The sequence below is a fragment of the Schistocerca americana genome, chromosome 2 (assembly GCF_021461395.2).
Source record: "Schistocerca americana isolate TAMUIC-IGC-003095 chromosome 2, iqSchAmer2.1, whole genome shotgun sequence".
Classification (NCBI taxonomy): Eukaryota; Metazoa; Arthropoda; class Insecta; order Orthoptera; family Acrididae; genus Schistocerca; species Schistocerca americana.
This window is the reverse complement of record NC_060120.1, coordinates 757,939,101-757,959,624: the sequence shown is the minus strand read 5'-3', so window position 1 is coordinate 757,959,624 and position 20,524 is coordinate 757,939,101. Positions and strand designations below refer to the sequence as shown.

Genomic DNA, 20,524 nt, shown 5'->3' with positions numbered 1-20,524 from the left:
AGGAGGTTGTCGAGCGATTATAATCTATGATGGGCAACCTCGCACTTGCTCGGGGTGCGGGAAAGAAAGTCACGTACGCTCGGAATGCCTCCAGCGACGTTTAGTGCAGACTCCACGGGATGACGTTCAGGCGCCACAACCGACGACTGTCTTACCGTTGACCTTTGTGGAAGCCCTGAGAGGCGACGTGAGGGAGACTTCCGTTGGGCACCAGCAGCTGCCCCCTATAGAGAACATGGACACCAACGGACTGGAACTCCGACCACCGGTTCCACCACAGCAGACACAGGACACCGCACAAGAGATGCAGCTGACGGCCGCTCCAGGCTCATCCGTGGTGGCTGCCAGTGCTTCCACCGAGAGCGTGACAGGCCAGGTCCACGACGGAGGATACGCAACCCCAACAGGCGATGCGGAAGCAAGGCAACGGAAACAGCGTTCGCCGAAGAGAAGAAAGAAGCGTCGACTGACTTCTGCTGACGATAGCCATAGTCCCGAGGGGACAGTGGACGAAAACGACAGTATCGACCTGAGACCAGTGGATTCAACAGATACCGAGATGTCGATGCAGGAACTACACAGCGACGAAAACTTGAACTCTCCTTCTGGTGACCGGAAGGCGGAAGTGGAGATGACAACTGTCCAACATCAGAGCGATGACAACGTTACCTCCCATCCTTCGACCAGTTCCGGAAATATGCTGGGGGACTGGGCGCAAGAAATGGACCAACAGGAACAGGATGAAAATACGAACGCGACGATTGAGGACAGTCCTGCCCAGAGGCCGGGAGGGGTCGGGAAATGTTGACCAACTTAGTGTGTTGAGGGGCGCCGGGGGTGCAGATGGACGCTTAATGACACCGCCCTACAACTGATGAACACAAGCCAGGCGTACCGCATTGCCACGATAAACATTAATGGCATACGGACACCGCTTAAAATTCAAATGCTGAAAGATATGTTACGCGCTGCGGACGTGGATATTGTACTCCTACAAGAAGTGCGTTTCACATCGCCGCCAGAGTTCTACGGTTACGAGGCACATTATTCAGTGCACGATGAAAGTGGATGCGGTGTGGCGATTCTCACCAGGGAAGGAATAGGAGTGGAGGACGTCAAGTCTCTCCCTTCGGCACGTGGCATAGCGATCACTGTCGACGGCGTTCGTTTCATCAATTTATACGCACCATCTGGCTCCACAAAACGAAGAGAAAGGGCGGCTTTTTACACCGAAGAGATAGCACCGTTGTTCGCTGGACGCTTTGATAACTATATAGTGGGCGGCGACTTTAATTGTGTTGTCGACAAAAAGGACCAAGTACCTCATTATGTGCCATGCATGGAACTGCGTGCGTTGATTACCGAAATGGCGCTTCTGGATACCTGGGAACTGCAGCATGGTGACAGACCGGGTTATACGTTTGTCACGGGACACTCGGCAAGTAGACTTGATAGAGTGTACGTGACACGAGCTCTACGGACGACGATACTGGATGCCGAAATCTGGCCAGCGGCTTTTACGGATCATATGGCGTACGTCTGTACGATTTCACTAACGCGTCAGAAGATATGGCGGAGTAAAGGTCACTGGAAAATGAATTGTGCACTTTTACGTGACACTGAATGTCACCGGTCGATAGAGGCGGCCTGGGAGACCTGCGTTCGCCGCCAACGAGCATACACCTCGGTTCTCCAGTGGTGGGTTAAATGCGCAAAACCAACATTATGGAGAACGTTGATACGATACGGGCAGGACAAATCGCAGTGGACCCGCACAACGGCTGATTTTTATTTTACAGCCCTGAGGGAGCTGATGACCCAACAACCATCGCCGGAAAGGCACACGGCCATGCGCAGGATAAAAGCCAAGTTATTACTGCTGACGAGACTAAGAATGGAAGGTATAATGGTCCGGGCGAGATTGGCGGACACAGTTGCTGCCGAAACCCCCTCCATGCACCACGTGGTACGTGAACGCCAACGACGACGCAGGACATTGATCAGGGAACTAATCTCTGAAACTGGCCAGCAGGTTGTGCACCAGCGTGATATTGCGCATGTGTTTACCGACTATTTCCGCCAGTCCATGTGAACCACGAGACACTACATGATGTCATCTCGGAAATGCCAGACAGAGGACCACCACTGGATGCAGAGACTTTCATCACAGCGATAACAGAGGACGAGCTGACAGACGCAATTGCCAGGGGGGCTCCGAACAAGTCCCCAGGACAGGACGGCTTCCCAATTGAATTTTACCGCGCCTTTGCATACCTCATGGGACGGACCTGGATTCAGATGTACAACGAACTCCTGTTACCGCAGACTGAGATACCTGCCGAATTCACGGAGGGTATCATCATCCCAATACCCAAACCATGCGGTGGCAGAAATCCAGGAGATTATAGACCACTCACTCTCTTGAACTGCGACTATAAGATTTTCGCGCGCATCCTTGGGGCTCGCCTGCGGTCTTCACTTTCTGATAGACTCCTCATAGATCAAACTTGCCTCGGCGGTAAGAGCAACGTACATACGGCGCTCAGTGACTACCGAGATATCATCGCATTAGCGGCGGCATGCCGAGTGCGTGGGGCACTCGTCGCTATTGACTTCGATCATGCGTTCGACAGAGTGGATCATACCTTTTTGCATGCGGTGATGGGCAGATTGGGAATCCCACAGGCCTTCATCCTAGTGATCATGCGACTGTTACACGGCGTACGATCAAAGGTCTCGGTGAATGGGCGGGGCACTGACTACATTGTTATTTCAAGGTCAGTTCGTCAAGGTTGCCCCTTTTCGATATTTTTGTATGCTATGGCTTTGGAACCCTGTCTATATGGTCTCCGAAGACGGTTGGAGGGAGTGCCGTTGCCACAACTGACCTTTCATTGCCGCGCTTATGCTGACGATGTGATGCTGGTGGCACGGACCGGCGAAGAAGTACGTACGGCGTTGGCATGGATACAGCGATACGGGATGGCGGCAGGAAGCGTGCTTAATCTACAAAAATCACGCTGCATGAATGTCGGTCGAGGATTACAACCGGGGGAGGAAGGCCCGCTCATCTTAGTTAAGACCATAAAATGCCTAGGTATTACGTTCCACACGGATGTGCAGCGGACAGCAGCGGATAACTACCGCCGCATATTGAAGCTGATGCGGACAATGGTGCTGTTACAGAAATTAAGAGCGTTGGATATGATTCAGAGGGTGACCTATGTTAACGTATACCTAGCACCGAGACTCACTCACGTAGCGCATGTCCTGCCTTTAACGCGCACAATGGCATCACGGATCCAAGCAACTTTCGGAACCTACGTGAGTGTGGGACACCTGTTTAAGATCCGATACACAACGCTTACGCTACCACCTGGAGAGGGTGGACTTGGTCTAGTTAACGTATATGAAAAGGCACGGGCGTTATTCATCAGTAAGATGTTCCGACAGTGGCGCGGTCAATTTCGCAATATCTCGGGTGCGTTGGCCGATGTACTAGCGCCCACTTCAATGCTTCCCCCAGTCGATGTGGGCCATATTTCATCGAAGCTGTCACATTTCAAGTCTTTTTTTTTGGAGCTTAGCTATGTCAGAGATTCCTTCCCAACAACACGACTACCGACGACGCGAGACGTATACCAACTCTTACTGCGCCGGTGCCCCAGGAATACCCTGGAAAAGAAGTACCCAGACAAGAACTGGCGACAGATATGGCGCGTTATACGGAACGTTTACCTCCCAACGTCGGTACGCTCAACATGGTATGTGGTGATAAATAGGAAGTTCGCAACGAATCAACGGCGGCACGCGATTCATTTGGCAGACACTCCACTATGTTTAGGCTGCGCAACAGTGGACACTGATGAACATCGTTTAGCATGTAGTGGGACGGCTCCAGTGTGGCACTTGGCACAACAGATATTGGCGTTCCTGTTACGCTCCGCCCCTCACACAATTTCATCAGACACACTTTTTTCCCCCCAAGAATCTTATTTCCCGGTCCAAAAAACCAATGCACTGACATGGGTGCGGGGAATGGTGGTAGGCTACGTGTATAACGAATCGGAAAAGGACAAAATTGATTTTTGGCATTTTCTCCTAGATGGACACACGAAGCTGCAACAGCATAAGAAATACAGGCAAGACTTCGCTAATTACTTGCGACTTACATTTACCGACCCGCCGGCCAGATGGGGTGTGACTGGTGAGAGATGAGATAGACGAAGAAGCCGAGATAGACATCGATCACACTTACGGACCCTTAGTTAATTTCGAGAAGACGACCCAGTCTTACACCAACGTCTGGCGAACGAGTCGATAGATGGCTCTCTTGCTCTATCGAACGTCGGGTCGTGAGCAGGTGTCGCCCCCGACACGAATTTCATTTCATTGCTACAGGAGAATGTTTCTTTTGTATTTGTACTATCCGCAATGTCTTCATGTCTTTCATTTGGGCATTTTCAGTTTTATTCATTTCCTTAATTAATTAATTTTCTAATTAGCCACTATTTGTCATCATATGGACTTTGTAGACACTCTTTATGCGATAGTACAACAACATGTATGTCAGCAAAGGTGGTAAGCCTGACATTGGATAAAAAAAGTTGGTAGAGCACTTGCCCGCGAAAGGCAAAGGTCCCGAGTTCGAGTCTCGGTCGGGCACACAGTTTTAATGTGCCAGGAAGTTTCATATCAGCGCACACTCCGCTGCAGAGTGAAAATCCCATTCTAGTGAAGTGTTTATCAAGTGAAAAGTTTTTGATACATTTCACTTTCTGTGAAATATAAATGTACAGACCTGAATCTCGTCACAAGCTAATAGCTAAGAAATATGACTACAACATTGGAACAGTGGTAGTAAATGTTTAAAAAGCACATTGATGTCGGTAAAAATCACGTTTTTTTTAGTCTACATCGCTGACTACAGATACTTCAGTCAACGAGGAAACTATGAATAACTGATTTTCTAATGGAACTATATACGAGGGTCGTTCAATAAGTAATGCCCCACATTTTTTTAAGAAAGCCATTAATATGCATAGACAAACCTCCTTCTTGTTGCTTAATATTAGATGTTTGTTCAGTGCGCCGGCGAAGTTTAGAACAGTTCTGACATATGGCAGAGCCGTAGTACAGCGTCTACATGCGATTCACGTTACAGGTAGCGTGCTGTTGTTGAATTCTTATGTGCAGAAAAAGAAACCATAGTGAACATCAATAAACGTTTGTGTTCACTGTATGGCGATGCTGCAGTGGATAGGAGTACAGTTGGGCGATGGGTAAAGAAAGTTGCAGCCTCAGGAAATTCAGAAACAGAGCTCCATGATCAGCCACGCTCGGGACGTTGTGTCACAGCCACTGCTCCAGACATGCTGAATCGTGCGGATGCCGTTATTCGTGCAGACCGCCGCATCACAACTCGACAATTGGCTCTACAGTTGTCGGTCAGCATTGGAAGTGCATCTGCAATGATCGAGAGTCTCGGATATTCAAAGAGGTACTCACGATGGGTTTCACGAATGCTCACAGCGGACCACAGGATTCAAAGGAAGGCTAATTAATCTGAATTGTTGGAGCTTAAATATTCTCGACGGGGAACACACTTTGAAGCTACCGAGAGTGTCAGTCAAGCTCTGCAAACATATCTACATCTACAGGACAAGAGTTTTTACCAGCGGGAAATACATGCTCTTCCACAATTTTGGCGTATGGCCATTGAACGTGATGGAGACTACGTAGAAAAATAGGGCATGGACAAGACATGGTGTACTCTCTTCAAATTCTGACTCTTAATGGTAAATATGTTTTGAGAAAGGAATGTGGGGCATTATTTATTGACCGATGCTCGTACAAGTGGCCATTACAAGCGGAAATTCTTAATAAGGTCTGCACTAATGTGGCTTGTAGACTGCCAACATGGGATAACGACACGCCATTTCCTACAGCTATTTCTTCATCCGACATTATGACTGTTAGGCAGCTCTTCTCCCGAAAAATAGTTTCAAAAAGACTTACGTAAGTGCTTTTTTTTGCGACTTCTCATTGCTGTTACCAATCTCACGTAACGTAAATGTCAGGCACTTTCAAGCACACTTCCAGAATTTGAAACGGTTAGACTGAAATTAATTTCTTTTATTAAATGCTTATCTTATCAGTTATACTATTCTTGCGAATACTTGCTCTTTATACATTTCTGTCATTGTTGTAAGATTTATGTGTGCTATATATTCGTCTGCAATGGCTCCTTCTTTTTAATTTTACGTTTTCTTTTGCATGTTTATCCGTATTGAATGTTGAATTACGTGTTGTTTAATGTAATGTGCTAGAAAAAAAACTCGCGGGATATAATGCCCGCTGGATAGGAATGGGTAGGTGGATTTTCTTTGACGCATTATTTAGATGTCGTAGAAACTTTAAATCTGACAGATACGTTTGGGTGGCGTTTGTTCCCATCTAAGAACTCGTGACGATATAATTTTGTGGAGCTATTGTGGGTCCTTGCTTATCTGTTATGATGGATATCCATGATTCTTTCATTCCGAGTGATTGTAATACCCTGGGAATGAAACAGTCATAGTTTTATGTTTATGCACTGTCCAGTCGAATTGATGTGACCACCTTTCAAAAGCCTGAGTAATCAACTTTTTCAGCTTGGATCGCTGCCAGACGTGCAGGAAGAGAGTCCGTGCGCTTCTGGAAGGTAGCGACTGTGATGTGCCTTGCCGGCTACAATGCCATGGCCAGCTACATAAGATTTGTCCATTGACGATCCATTGCGCGAACAGCCCGTTCAAAGTGGTTCCACAGTTTCTTGACTCAATTTAAATCCAGAGAGCCTGGTGGTCAAGGGAGTATTGTAAATTGGTCCTGGTGCTTTTCGTAAGACGCGCCTACTTTGCGAGATGAGTGACACTTTGCGTTGTCCTGCTGGTAGACGCCTACGTGCCGAACTAACACAAACTGCATATATGGCTGGACATGGTCCTCAAGGATAGATGCATACTTCTGTTACACCATTGTACCTTCCAGAATGACGAGATCGCCCAGGGGATGTCACAAGAACATTCCAGAGATCATAACGCCCCCGCGTCTGTTATGGAACCGTCCGACGATTGTTTTAAAGTGTTTGCTTTGACATGTTTCACGCCCAATGGAGCATGAAACGTGATTCATTTGGAGAGGCTACCTGTTACAACTCCGTGGACGTCCGCTTTGGTACTGGCGCGAAAATTCCAGCCTTCGTCGCCGATAAACAGCAGTCAGCATGGGTGCTTGAATCAAACGCTTGTTGCAGATGTCCATGCACATTAACTTTCGATGTAGAGACATTGTTGGTAGCCCCTTGGTCCTTCTGGGAGTTCAGTTGCTCAACAGTTGCATGTCTGTTCGCCCGTTCACATGACTACTGTCATCTATGGTGCGTGATACAGCATAGTTACCTTGGCGCATGTTTTGGATAGCGGCAATCTGCCGTGCAAGGTGTACTTTAACCAAGGCGGTAAGCGAACAATTTACAAACAGCCGTTTCAGAATTGCTTCTGACCCGAAAGATAATGATCATAAGCCCTTTGTATGTCAGAGAAATTGATCAGTTTCCACATTACAACAACGACTGCAGTGTTTTCGGATCCCCCCGACACGCTTTATACACTCCTCCACAGCTAGAGCTGCCACCTGACCTTTGTGAGTGGTTTTTGCATGTTAACGTTGAAGATAGGCGTTGCTAACATTATTGTAACTGGTATATGTGTTAGGAACATAACCATTTCGGTACAACAGCTGAGATGTCTCATTCGGATCAGGCCACAGGTTTGCATTGATCCATGGTTCACGATGGGTGATGCTAACCCAACTATGTTGTTGGGTCAGCATCGGAATACGTCTACTGCGGAGTCCCGTGTTCAACAATGTACGATGAACAGTGTACTTCGAAAACACTTGTCCCTGTGCCAGTACTAAACTCAGTCCTTAATTCCGCCACAGGCTTCCGTCTACTAGTGGATTAAGCGATCGTCAATCATTTACCATAGACACTAACGGCAATAGCAATTGAACAGTCGACCAGGTTCGCCGAGTCACTCGTTCCGAGACGCCCGGTCGTGACAACGTATCGTTTGTCAAAGTTGCTTTTGTCAGTGGACTACCTAACATCCGATCCGTATCGTCGCTGAAATGATTCCCCATTTGCCTCTGCTCCACTTACATATCTTCGTGCCCTTAACACCACCTGTCGGGATTCAGTCTCGTGGTTGGCGTGAGTCATAACAGTGTTTTGGATCATCAGTGTATTTAAATTACAACAAGTTTAGGAATCTAGCGCATCTTCAGATGCTCACACGTTAAGTTTTTTGTTTGTGCATTCACTGCCAGAGATCATGGTTCAATATAAAATGCAAATTAGATGATTTTGACTAGGGAGACATAAGTAACACCACTGGATGTGGCGAAGCTGTAAGAATTGAATGTACTTACATATACACCGAAGCGCCGAAGATACTGGTATAGGCATGCCTATTCAAATACAGAGATATGTAAACTGTCAGAATACGGCGCTGCGGACAGAAACGCTTGTATAAGACAAAAAGTGTCTGGCGCACTCGTTAGATCGGTTCCTGTTACAGATGGCGCACGAGAGATGGGACACAGTATCTCCGAGGTAGCGATGAAGTGGGGATTTTCCTGTACGACCATTTCACGAGTGTATCCTGAATGTCAGGAATCCGGTAAAACATCAGATCTTCTACTGGAAAAAGATCCTGCAAGAACGCGACCAACGACGACTAAATAGAATCTTTCAGCCTGACAGAAGTGCAAGCTGTCCGCAAATTGCTGCAGATTTCGATGTTCGCCCATCAACAAGTGTCATAGTGCGAACCATTCAACGAAACATCATCGATATGGGTACCATTGACGATTGCATGACACAAAGCTTTACTCCTCGCCTGAGCCCATCAACCCCGACATTGGTCTGTTGACGACTGGAAACATGTTGCCTGGCCGGACGAGTCTAGTTTCAAATTGTATCGAGTGGATGGACGTGTATAGGTATGGAGGTAACCACATGGATCCGTGGACCCTGCGTGTCAGCAGGGGACTATTCAAGCTGGTGGAAGCTCTGTATTGGTGTGGGGCATGTGCAATGGAAGTGATATAGGACTCCTAATACGTCCAGATACGACTCTGATGGGTGGCACGTGTGTAAGTATCCTGTATGTGCAACTACATCCATTCATATCGATTGTGCACTCCGACAGACTTAAGCAATTCCAGCAAGACAATCCGACATCCCACACGTCCTTAATAGCTGCAGAATGGCTCCAGGAACACTCTTCTGAGTTTAAATACTTCCGCTGGCCACGAAACTCGACAGACATAACGTTATTGAGCGTGTATGGGAAGCCTTGCACCGTGCTCCTCAGAAGAGATCTCCACCCCCTCGTACTCTTACGGATGTATGGACAGTCCTGGAAGATTCATCACGTCACTTCCCTCCAGCGCTACTTCAGACATTAGTCGTGTCCATGACACCTGTTGCGGTACTTCTGCGTGCTCGCGGGGGCTCTGTATGACATTAGGCAGGTGTACCAGATTCTTTGGCTGTTCATTGTAGATGGGGTATTCAGAGGTCAGTTGCACATTTGTCACCAAAATAATAATGAGCACCACCATAAACCGATTACTACACACTGATATCCTTTAAAGGTTTATTAACTGTACCTGAAACATAAATACATAGCATCTAAAACATTAACATTTAAATACAAAAATTATACCCAAAGAGTTTACAGCTAAGAGGCACAGAGTTGTTACACATATAGAAACATAGTGGACACTACAATCTTCAAAAATCATTGCATTATTGTAAAACCGTACTACCAGATTATAATATATGAAACTGTTACTGCCAAATTAAAATATGTTACGTAGTCAATAATAAATAATATGTCATTCTTTTTTACGTTACATATGCTCTTACGATTATCAGTTGTCAACAGGCATAACCAGACATAACTACAGTTTTATTTATTTTTTCTTCAGTGGAAGCAATATTTGGTGAATAACCTATTGTAGAAAGCTTTCATATCATGAACATTCATTAGATTTAAACAAATTAAGTAATTTACATGAAATTATCTTACACGCCAAGGAGTTTAATAGTACAAGATCGGTGGTTATGAGCGGACAAATACACTACTGGTCATTAAAATTGTTACACCACGAAGTGACGTGATAGAGACACGAAATTTAACCGACAGGAAGAAGATGCTGTGATATGCAAATGATTAGCTTTTCAGAGCATCCACACAAGGTTGGCGCCGGTGGCGACACCTACAACGTGCTGACATGAGGAAAGTTTCCAACCGATTTCTCATACACAAACAGCAGTTGACCGGCGTTGCCTGGTGAAACGTTGTTGTGATGCCTCGTGTAAGGAGGAGAAATGCGTACCATCACGTTTCCGACTTTGATGAAGGTCGGATGGTAGCCTATCGCGATTGCGGTTTATCGCAACGCGACATTGCTGCTCGCGTTGGTCGAGATCCAATCACTGTTATCAGAATATGGAGTCGGTGGGTTCAGGTGGGTAAAACGGAACGCCTTGCTGGATCCCAATGGCCTCGTATCACTAGCAGTCAAGATGACAGGCATTTTATTCGTATGGTTGTAACGGATCGTGCAGCCAAATCTCGATCCCTGAGTCAACAGATGGGGACGTTTGCAAGACAACAACCATTTGCACGAACAGTTCGACGACGTTTGCAGCAGCGTGGACTATCAGCTCGGAGACCAAGGCTGCGGTTACCCTTGACGCTGCATCACAGACAGGAACGCCTGCGATGGTGTACTCAACGACGAACCTGGGTCTTTTTTCGGATGAATCCAGGTTCTGTTTACAGCATCGTGATGGTCGCATCCCTTTTTGGCGACATCGCGGTGAACGCACACTGGAAACGTGTATTTGTCATCGCCATACTGGCGTATCATCCGGCGTGATGGTATGGGGTGCCATTGGTTACATGTCTCGGTCACCTCTTGTTCGCATTGACGGCACTTTGAACAGTGGGCGTTACGTTTCAGAATTTCAGATGTGTTACGACCCGTGGCTCTACCCTTAATTCGATCCCTGAGAAACCCTATATTTCAGCAGGATAATGCACGACCGCATGTTGTAGGTCCTGTAGGGTCTTTCTGGATACAGAAAATGTTCGCCTGCTGCCCTGGCCAGCACATTCTCCAGATCTCTCACTAATTGAAAACGTCTGGTCAATGGTGACCGAGCAACTGGCTTGTCACAATACGCGTCACTACTCCTGAACTCTTGTATCGTGTTGAAGCTGCATGCCCAGGCGTATCAAGGCCGTGTGGTTGTTAAGGGTACTGATTTCCCAGGATCTATAAACCCACATTGTGTGAAAATGTAATCACATGTCAGTTATAGTATAATATATTTGTCAAATGAATACCCGTTTATCATCTGCATTTCTTCTTAGTGTAGCAATTTTAAAGGTCAGTAGAGTAGTTAATAGCTTTTGTTTCTAAATAATTCATGCAAAACATTTGCAAATGACTTTAGGATTAGATGTGGTGAGCTGGAACTGCGATTGTAAATTTTAATGTCTTCAATAAGATTCTTATTCTTACATCTGGTGACAGTTTGTATAGTCTGAAGGTTGTGTTTATGTCTGTGGTTGAGTGACCATGTCCTTTCAAACGTGTTGCAAAGTTTACTTGCCGAAACGCATCAAACTGCTGCTGTTACTTTAGAGTGAAGCTCCTTGCTGTCTGTGTAGAATTGTGGGTGATTATCACGTAGAAGCTTGTGAATACCTGACTTGCAAAGACATTGTGCTATTGCAGATTACTGTTTGTGCTGAAGTATATTTGGATACCAACGCTACGGAGAAGCAACTTGGTATGAAATTTTTTCTATAAAGGAGATGCAGGCACATGTGTGTTTGTTTATGTGATCATGTATTAGCTGGAGTAGGTTGTTTCTTTTCCCTTTGTATTCTGAAGTTTATCAATTATGTTGGTTTTCCGTTTGATATATGCCATTTGTTTCAGGTCATCAAAAGGAATGAGTGAGACTTGGTGCGTATCATTAAGTATAAAGAGGAAGAAGGCAATTCTGTCTTATGTGGGCAAGAAGGAGGCGTATTTTCTAGCATAACTGGTGGTGGTTTAGCAACCACTTTGAGAAGCAAGTTGTTCAGAAAGATACAGGGACGTATGCATGTCGCTGTTATTGTGGCGCTACCAACGTCCAGGATAACAAACGAAATTCCATTTTAATCTATTTTATGGGATGACGGTGATGGGGATATCCATCTTCATAGGCCACGGCTGTAAGAGAAGTGGCCACGTTATTTTACTGTTAGGAGTACTTTTAATCTTCTTGCCTATGTCTCGTGTCTTATGATGATCAGTTTTAAAGATCATTGAACTATTGTTCTGATAATGAAGACCTGACTTTCAAAACGCGTAAATTGTCTTTTATTCTGTAGATGGATGGTAGAGCCGGAATTGTAACACTGATTTTTGAGACCACGACCTTACATCCATTATGGATACAATCAAAGAGTTAATAACATCTTCTCCACTTTCCAGCGGTGCTAGGCAGTTAAAACCCACAAGCTTTCGACCGAGCTCTCCTCGGCCACTGTCAAGTGGTAAATGGTTACCGCACCGCCGTGGCCTCGCCGCTATACAGAAGTGCTACTAGTCGTGACGTCACTGGTACTCTCTCCCTCGCCAAATGGGGTAATGTATTCGTCCCGCGACCGTCGCCATGATCGGGTCCCAGGCTGTGCTGAGCTGCAAACCGCCATCCATATTGATGATGTTTTCAGACATTTTTATTTCTATGGCTTCTTTTATAACGCTGTCACAAAATCTCTTCTTCTTCCTGATGATAGCCGTTTCGTTCAATAGAATTTGATATTGATTTTCTAAAATGCGTTCTAAAACGGCTAATTTTTCTGAACAGCGTAGGCGTAACCACCTCTAGCTTTCCGTCTGGTATTGCTCCACTGTACGTACAGTCTGTCCGACATAGTAGCAGCCACACTGACAGGGTATTTTGCGCACTCCGGGCGTTCTGAGCCCTATATCGTCCTTCACAGGCCTCCTGGACTGTCGTATTTTTGCTGGGGTCTGAACACTGATGAAATGTTGTGTCTCTTCAGGAGTCGGCTGGTCTTTTCCGACACTGTGGCACATTTCCTGCTATCTTCTTCTGTGCTGTTTTTCTTGCACGTCCCACCAGAAATACCCTGTGATACCTGACGGTGTTTGTAGCCATTTTCCCGCAAGTTTTAGTTCCAGACAGATCTGCAGCGTCTGCGACGACCCATGAGTGGATGAGGGTGTTCAGAATGCTAAAGTTTTGTGCCACAAGGCGATGGCTGAGAGCATGCAGATACTGATCCATGTTTGTGGATTTTCTTCAGACAGTGTGGCTGAGGTAACCATTGGTTTTCCGGCGAACGAGGACCCCAAGAAAGGCGATTTACTCTGAATCCATATTATGTACTCATTAGACTGTCTATTCCATTCAGCAGATAATGTAATTCTTCTTCACTTTAAGCGAGGATAACAATATCATGAGCGAATGTTATCATTGATATCCTTTCACCTTGAATTTTGACTCATTCTTGAACCTCTCTTTTATTTCCGTCATTGTTTCTTTGACGTACACATTGAACAGTAGGAGCTAAAGGCTACATCGCTGTCTTACTACTTTTGAATTTGAACACTTCGTTCTTCGGCTCTCACTCTTAATGTTCCAACTTGGTTCTTGTACATATTGTATTCCCTATAGCTTACCTCTATTTTTCTCCGAATTTCAAATATCTTGCAACATTTTAAATTGTCAAGCGCTTTATCCAAGTCGACAAATCCTATGAACGCGTACTGATTTTTCTTCTGTCTTGGTTCCATTACTAACCGCAACGTGAGAATTGCCTATCTGGTACATTTTTCTTTTTTGTCATCAGTCTTCTGACTTGTTTGATGCAGCTCGACACGAACTCCCCTCCTCTGCTAACCTCTTCATCTCAGAGTAGCTCTTACAACCTACGTCCTCAATTATTTGCTGGATGTATTCCAGTCTCTGTCTTCCTCTACAGTTTTTGCCTCTACGGCGCCCTCTAGTACCATGGAAGTCATTACCTCATGTCTTAGCAGATGTACTATCATCCTGCCCCTTCCCCATATCAGTGTTTTCCAAATATTCATTTCCTCTCCGATACTGCGTAGAAATCTCCTCATTCTTTAGCTTATCAGTCCATCTAATTTTCAACATTGGTCTCTAGCACCACATCTCAGGTGCTTCGATTCTCTTCTGTGCCGGTTTTCCCGCAGTCTGTGTTTCATTACCATACAATACTGTACTCCAGACGTACATTCTCAGAAATTACTTCCTCCAATTAAGGTTTATGTTTAATACCATCTGGCTTCTCTTGGTCAGGAATGCCATTTTTGCCATTGCTGGTCTGCTTTTGATGTTCTCCTTGTTCCGTCCGTCATTGGTTGTTTTACTTCCTAACTAGCAGAATTCTAAAACTTCATCTGCTTCGTGACGATGAATCCTGATATTAAGTCTCTCACTGTTCACGTTTGTGCTACTCCTCATTACTTCTGTCTTTCTTCGACTTACTCTCAATCCATATTCTGTACGCACTAGAGTGTTCATTCCGTTCAGCAGATCATGTAGTTCTTCTTCATTTTAACTCAAAACAGCAATGTCATCAGAGAATCGTATCATTCATATCTTTTCACCTTGAATTTTAATTACACACATGAACCTTTCTTTTATTTCCATCATTGCTTCCTCGATGTACAGACTGAGTAATAGGGGAGAAGAGCTACATCTTTGCCTTACATCCTTTTTAATACGAGCACTTAATTTTTGGTCGTCCCTCTAGGCTGTTCTACGTATTGTATATGACCCGTCTCTACCTATAGCTTACCCCAACTTTTTTCAGAATCTCGTACATCTTGCACCATTTTACATAGTCGAACGCTTTTTCCAGGTCGACAAATCCTATGAATGTGTCTTGATTTATCTTAAGTGTTGCTTCCATTATTAACCGCAACGTCAGAAGTGCCTCTCTCGTGACTTTACTTTTCCTAAAGCCAAACTGATCAGCTAGCGTATCCTCAGTTTTATTTTCCATTCTTCTGTATATTAGTCTTGTCAGCAACTTAAATTCATGAGCTGCTAAGCTTATTGTGCGATAATTATCGCACTTGTCAGCTCTTGCCGTCTTCAGAATTGTGTGGATGATGTCGCCAGACATACTACACACCAACATGAATAGTCGTTTTGTTGCCACTTCCGCCAATGATTTTGGAAATTCTGATGGAATGTTATCTATCCCTTCTACCTTATTTGGCTCATAGAGGTTTTCAATGTATTCATTCCACCTATTTGCTCTTTCGCTGAATTAAACACTGGAATTCCAATTGCACTCTTAGTGTTACCACCCTTGCTTTTAATGTCACCGCAGGTTGTTTTGACCTTCATGTGTGCTGAGTCTGACCTTCCGACAACCATCCCTTTTTCGATGTCTTCACATTTTTCCTGCAGCCATTTCGTCTTAGCTCCCGTATGCTTCCTTTTAATTTCATTCCTCAGCGACTTCTATTTCTGTATTCCTGCTTTTCCCGGAACATTTTTGTTCTTCCTCCTTTCATTAATAAATTGAAGTATTTCTTCTGTTACCCATAGTTTCTTCGAAGTTACCTTCTTTGTACCTATGTTTTCCCTCCCAAATTCTGTGAAGGCCCTTTTTAGAGATTCCCATTCCTCTTCAACTGTACTGTCTACTGAGCTATTCCTTATTGCTCTATCTATAGCCTTAGAGAGCTTCAAGCGTATCTCGTCATTCCTTAGTACTTCCGTATCCCACATCTTTGCATATTTATTCTTCCTGACAAATGTCTTAAACTTCAACCTACTGTTCATCACTACTAAATTGTATCCGATTTCGGAATCTCTGTCTGATAATGATGTAATCTAACTGAAATCATCCTGTATTACCCAGCCTTTTCCAAGTATACCTCCTCCACTTGTAATTCTGGAACAGGGTATTCGCTATTACTAACTGAAAATTGTTATAAAACTCAGTTAGTCTTTCTCCTCTCTCATTTCTTGTCCCAAGCCCATATTTTCCTGTAACCTTTTCTTCTACTCCTTCCCCTACAACTGCAATCCAGTCCTCCACGACTATTAGATTTTCATCGCTCTTTATATACTGTATTGCCCTTTCAGTATCCTCATATACTTTCTCTGTCTCCACCTTCAGCCTGCAACGTCGGTATACATACCTGAACTACCGTTGTCGTTGGTGTGCTGTCGATTCTGATAAGAACAACCGTGTCTCTGAACTGTTCACAGTACACACTCTTTGCCCTAACTTCTTATTCATAACGAATCCTACTCCTGTTATACCATTTTCTACTGCTGTTGGTATTACCGTGTACTCATCTGACCAGAAAACCTTGTCTTCTTTCCACTTCACTTTACTGAGACCTACTATATCTAGATTGAGCCTTTGCACTTCCCTTTTTAGATTTTCTACTTTCCCTAGCACGTTCAAGCTTCTGACATTCCACGCCCCGACTGGTACAACTTTATCCTTCCGTCGATTATTCAATCTTTTTCTCATAGTAACCTCCCACTTGGCAGTCCCCTCCCGGACATCCGAATGGGAGACTATTACGGAATATTTTGCCAATTAGGAGATCATCATGACAGTTCTTCAATTACAGGCCACATGTTTTGTGCATACATGTTACGTGTCTTTAAATCAGTGGATTGCACTGCCTTCTGCGTCCTCATGCCGTTGATCATTGCTGATTCTTCCGCCTTTAGGGGCAGTTCTCCACCCCTAGGACAAGAGTGTGCCCTGAACCTCCGTCTGCTCCCCCCCCCCCCCCCCCCTCTCTTTGACAAGGGCGTTGACAGAATGAGGGTGACTTCTTATGCCGGAAGTCTTCGGGCGCCCCAATGCTGATTATTAATCGAAATTTAAGTAGCTGTGGGATTCGAACCCGAGACCGAAAACGTTTTGATTATGAATCAAAGACGCTTCTCCTAGACCACGGGTCCACTGGTACTATTACCTTTCCTAAATCCAAAATTACCGTCATCCAACAAATCTTCAATTTTCTTTTGCATTCTTCTGTGTATTATTCTTGCCAGCAGCTTGGATGCATGAGACTGTGGAACTGGTTGTACCATAATTCTCGCTCTTGCAATCTTCAGAACTGTGTGGATAATTTTTTTCCGAATGTCAGATGGTGTATCGCCAGACTCATACATTCCGCAGACCAACATGAATAGTCGTCTTGTTGCCACTAACCCCAATAATTGTAGAAATTCTGATGGATTGTTATCTATCCTGTCTGCTTTATTTGATCTTAATGTTCCAAAGCTCTTTTAACTTCTGATTCTAAAACTGGATCCCCTATCCCTCCTATACCAACTCCTGTTTCTGCTTCTATCACAACATCAGACACGTCTTCGCCCTCACACAGGCCTTGAGTATACTCTTTCCATTTATCTGTTCTCTGCTCTGTATTTAAGAGTGGATTTTCCAGCGCAGTCTTAATGTTACCACCCTTGAATTTAATTTCACAAAAAGGTTGTTTTGACTTTCCTATATGCTAAGTCAGTCCTTCCGACTGTCATTCCGTTTTTCATTTTCTTTTTTCACATTTTTTTCGTGTAGCCATTTCACCTTAGCTTCCCTGCGCTACCTGTTTACGAGGGCTCCCAAGAAAGTAATGAAGCGCATTTTTTTCTCAGCCTAAACCAACGCTACGAATGCGAAATTTTACGTATGTATTATTTGAAGTCTCCTGAGTGAGCGCGCCGAGTTTCCGTCACTGCCGACTGGTAGTGTAGCCGCAGGACTGCTTCAAAATGGTTGTCTGTAGGTAATGTACCTAACAAATAACGTGCTGTCATTGAATTTCTCACTGCAGAAAAAGAAACTGTGGAGAATATTCACAAACGCTTGTGCAAAGTTTATGGAGCATCTGCTGTCAACAGAAGTAAAGTCAGTCGCTGGGCACGAAGGGTGAGGTCATCAGAAGGTGGTACGGCAGAGCTCCACGATTTGCAGTGGTCGGGGAGACCATCCACGGCTGTCACACCTGATATGTTGCAGCAAGATGATGTCATTCACGAGGACGGACTCAGTAAAGGACGTCTTTCGTGGAAGATATTTTGAGGTCGATGAGGAGGTGATTCACACAGTGAAACACTGGCTCCGCCTCCGGGACAAGGATTGGTATCGACAGAGCATATACGTCCTTGTTTCGCTCTGGAGGAAGGCCATAGAAAGGTATGGAGATTAGGTGGAAAAATAGTGTGTGTAAATAAAACACCATTCTTTCGTGTGTGTAATTCTCTTTATGTTCAATAAAGAATTGCTGAAGAAAAAATTGCTGCAACCCTCGTATTTCATTCCTGTATTCCAGCATTTCCCTGAACATTTTTGTACTTCCTTCTTTCATTTATCAGTTGGAGTATTTCTTGTGTTACTCATGGTTCCGTCGTAGTTTGGTAGTTTGTACCTATGTTTTTCTTTCCAGATTCCGTGATTACCCATTTTAGAGATGTCCATTCCTCTTCAATTGAAGTGCCTACTGTTCTATTCCATATCGCAGTGTCTATAGCCTCAGCGAACATCAAGCGTACCCCGTCATCCATTAGTATTTCTGTATCCCACTTCTTTGGGCAGTAATTTTTCCTGACTGATTTCTTAAACTTAAGTCTTCTCTTCCGCACTACTAAATTGTGATCCGAGTCTATACCTGCTCCTGGGTACGCTTTACAATCTTGTATCTGATTTCAGAATCTCTACCTAACTCGGGCTTCAACTTGCGTCAAGTGGTTAACATCCCCGAGACCACCTCTGATTTGAAGGCTTCCAAAACGGAGTACAATTTTGATGTGTTCTGCCTGCAAATGCTGTGTAGATCTCCTATCCCAGTGATTTGATAGAACAGTTGTGGGTTTGTTTATTAAGTTGACATCGTCATTATGAGGGCGTTGGGATTCTGGGATAGTGTTATAAACGATGTCATAAAAATAAAAACACCTCAAACCACCATAAACATGCGCGATGGTTGCATCTCATCAAAGCCTGAGACCCGGCCATCTCCAGCTTGAAGCGGGTACCACTGACGTGGGACGGAAACATTAGCATATTTGGCGAGGACGAGAGTACCAGTGACGTCACAGCTAACAGCGCGGCTATATAACGGCGAGGCCATGGCAGCACCACAGTCATTCACGAGCAGTGTTCGGGTTAAATCTCGTGGTTTTTAACCATCTGACGCTACTGGAGGCCCGGGAAGATTTTAGTAATTCGTATCGCCGAGAGGCCACGCTTTCACACAAGTGAAAACATGTTTGTTATTTAGACTGAAATTATAACGGAGAAAATTAGTTCCTTTATCTACTTGACGTTTTGCGGTGAAGTCTATGTTATTCTGCATGCTTATGAGAGCATTTGTATGATTTTTAACTTCATTATCTGGTTGTCATGATTATACTATCATGTACATATATTTTATAACAAATGATTTTACTTTTAAATAAAGAAAGTGAATTGAAGAACAGATTTTTATACGACTAATGTAAATGTACACTAGAGTTCCTACCAGACTGCTGCCCCTTGCAAGACCATCTACTGTCTCATAAATTTTGTTGTTAAGAGTGATATAATTTTCGGACAGGATTCCTTCTAACAGTTGAACTTTTTCATGTATCTAGGCCATGGATAAAATTTTGTATTTTAATAAGTTGTTTTTAGTAACGTGAGCTATCTCATGGATAGGCTTGTCAGAGTAAAGATTTAGTGTATTTGCTGAAGCAAAGATGGCACCCTGTGGTATTGGTATGTCTTTCATACCTTGTATTAGATCACACAGTCTTAATTAAGAAATTTTTCTGGTACATTGTATTGAGAATATCTTCTAGAGTCCTAGTGGTAATAGCTGCAGAACTGTTTCTTGAGTAGACATCAGGACATGTAGGTAAATCTGCGTTAGCAATTTTTTGAACATATTTTTGGTGCTGATGGGTCCATGATAGGACGTCTCTGGACATCCAAGTAAGATAACAGAGCATCAGAGGTATTCTGTAGTTTCCCTATCTAGATCTGAAACTTGAGCGCGAGGTCATTCTGAACTTCCTGTATGTTATTACTGAAAAATTCAGGACTTTTTTGTTATTTTCGATTTATATTACTTAGTCCCTTTGTGAGCGTTCTTTACCAGAGCTTTTTTTCCTTCGATAGTGTTCTATTAATATTTATGAGCAATTTAGACTGAGTTTTCACAGAATTTTGTGTTTTCAGGCCTTAGACTTGTGTGCGTGGGATTCTTAACTTTAATGTCAATATTTATCTGTTCCTTTTAGCTGGCTTTAGAGCAGGCAATTAAATCTTTTATACTGTCGTTATTGAGCAATGGTGTAATACGAAAGCGAATTTCAAAATAA

At 44.2% G+C, this 20,524-nt stretch overlaps 1 protein-coding gene across 1 annotated transcript in view; it reads left to right on the top strand.

Annotated features, from left to right (window-relative positions):
* The first annotated feature begins 235 nt into the window (after nucleotides 1-235).
* Nucleotides 236-20,524, top strand: part of LOC124594406 (flocculation protein FLO11-like) — a 75,721-nt gene continuing 55,432 nt past the window's right edge. The window contains exon 1 of the mRNA XM_047132776.1: nucleotides 236-793. Coding sequence (XP_046988732.1) covers nucleotides 236-793 — 558 coding nt within the window. The remainder of the gene's footprint in view (nucleotides 794-20,524) is intronic.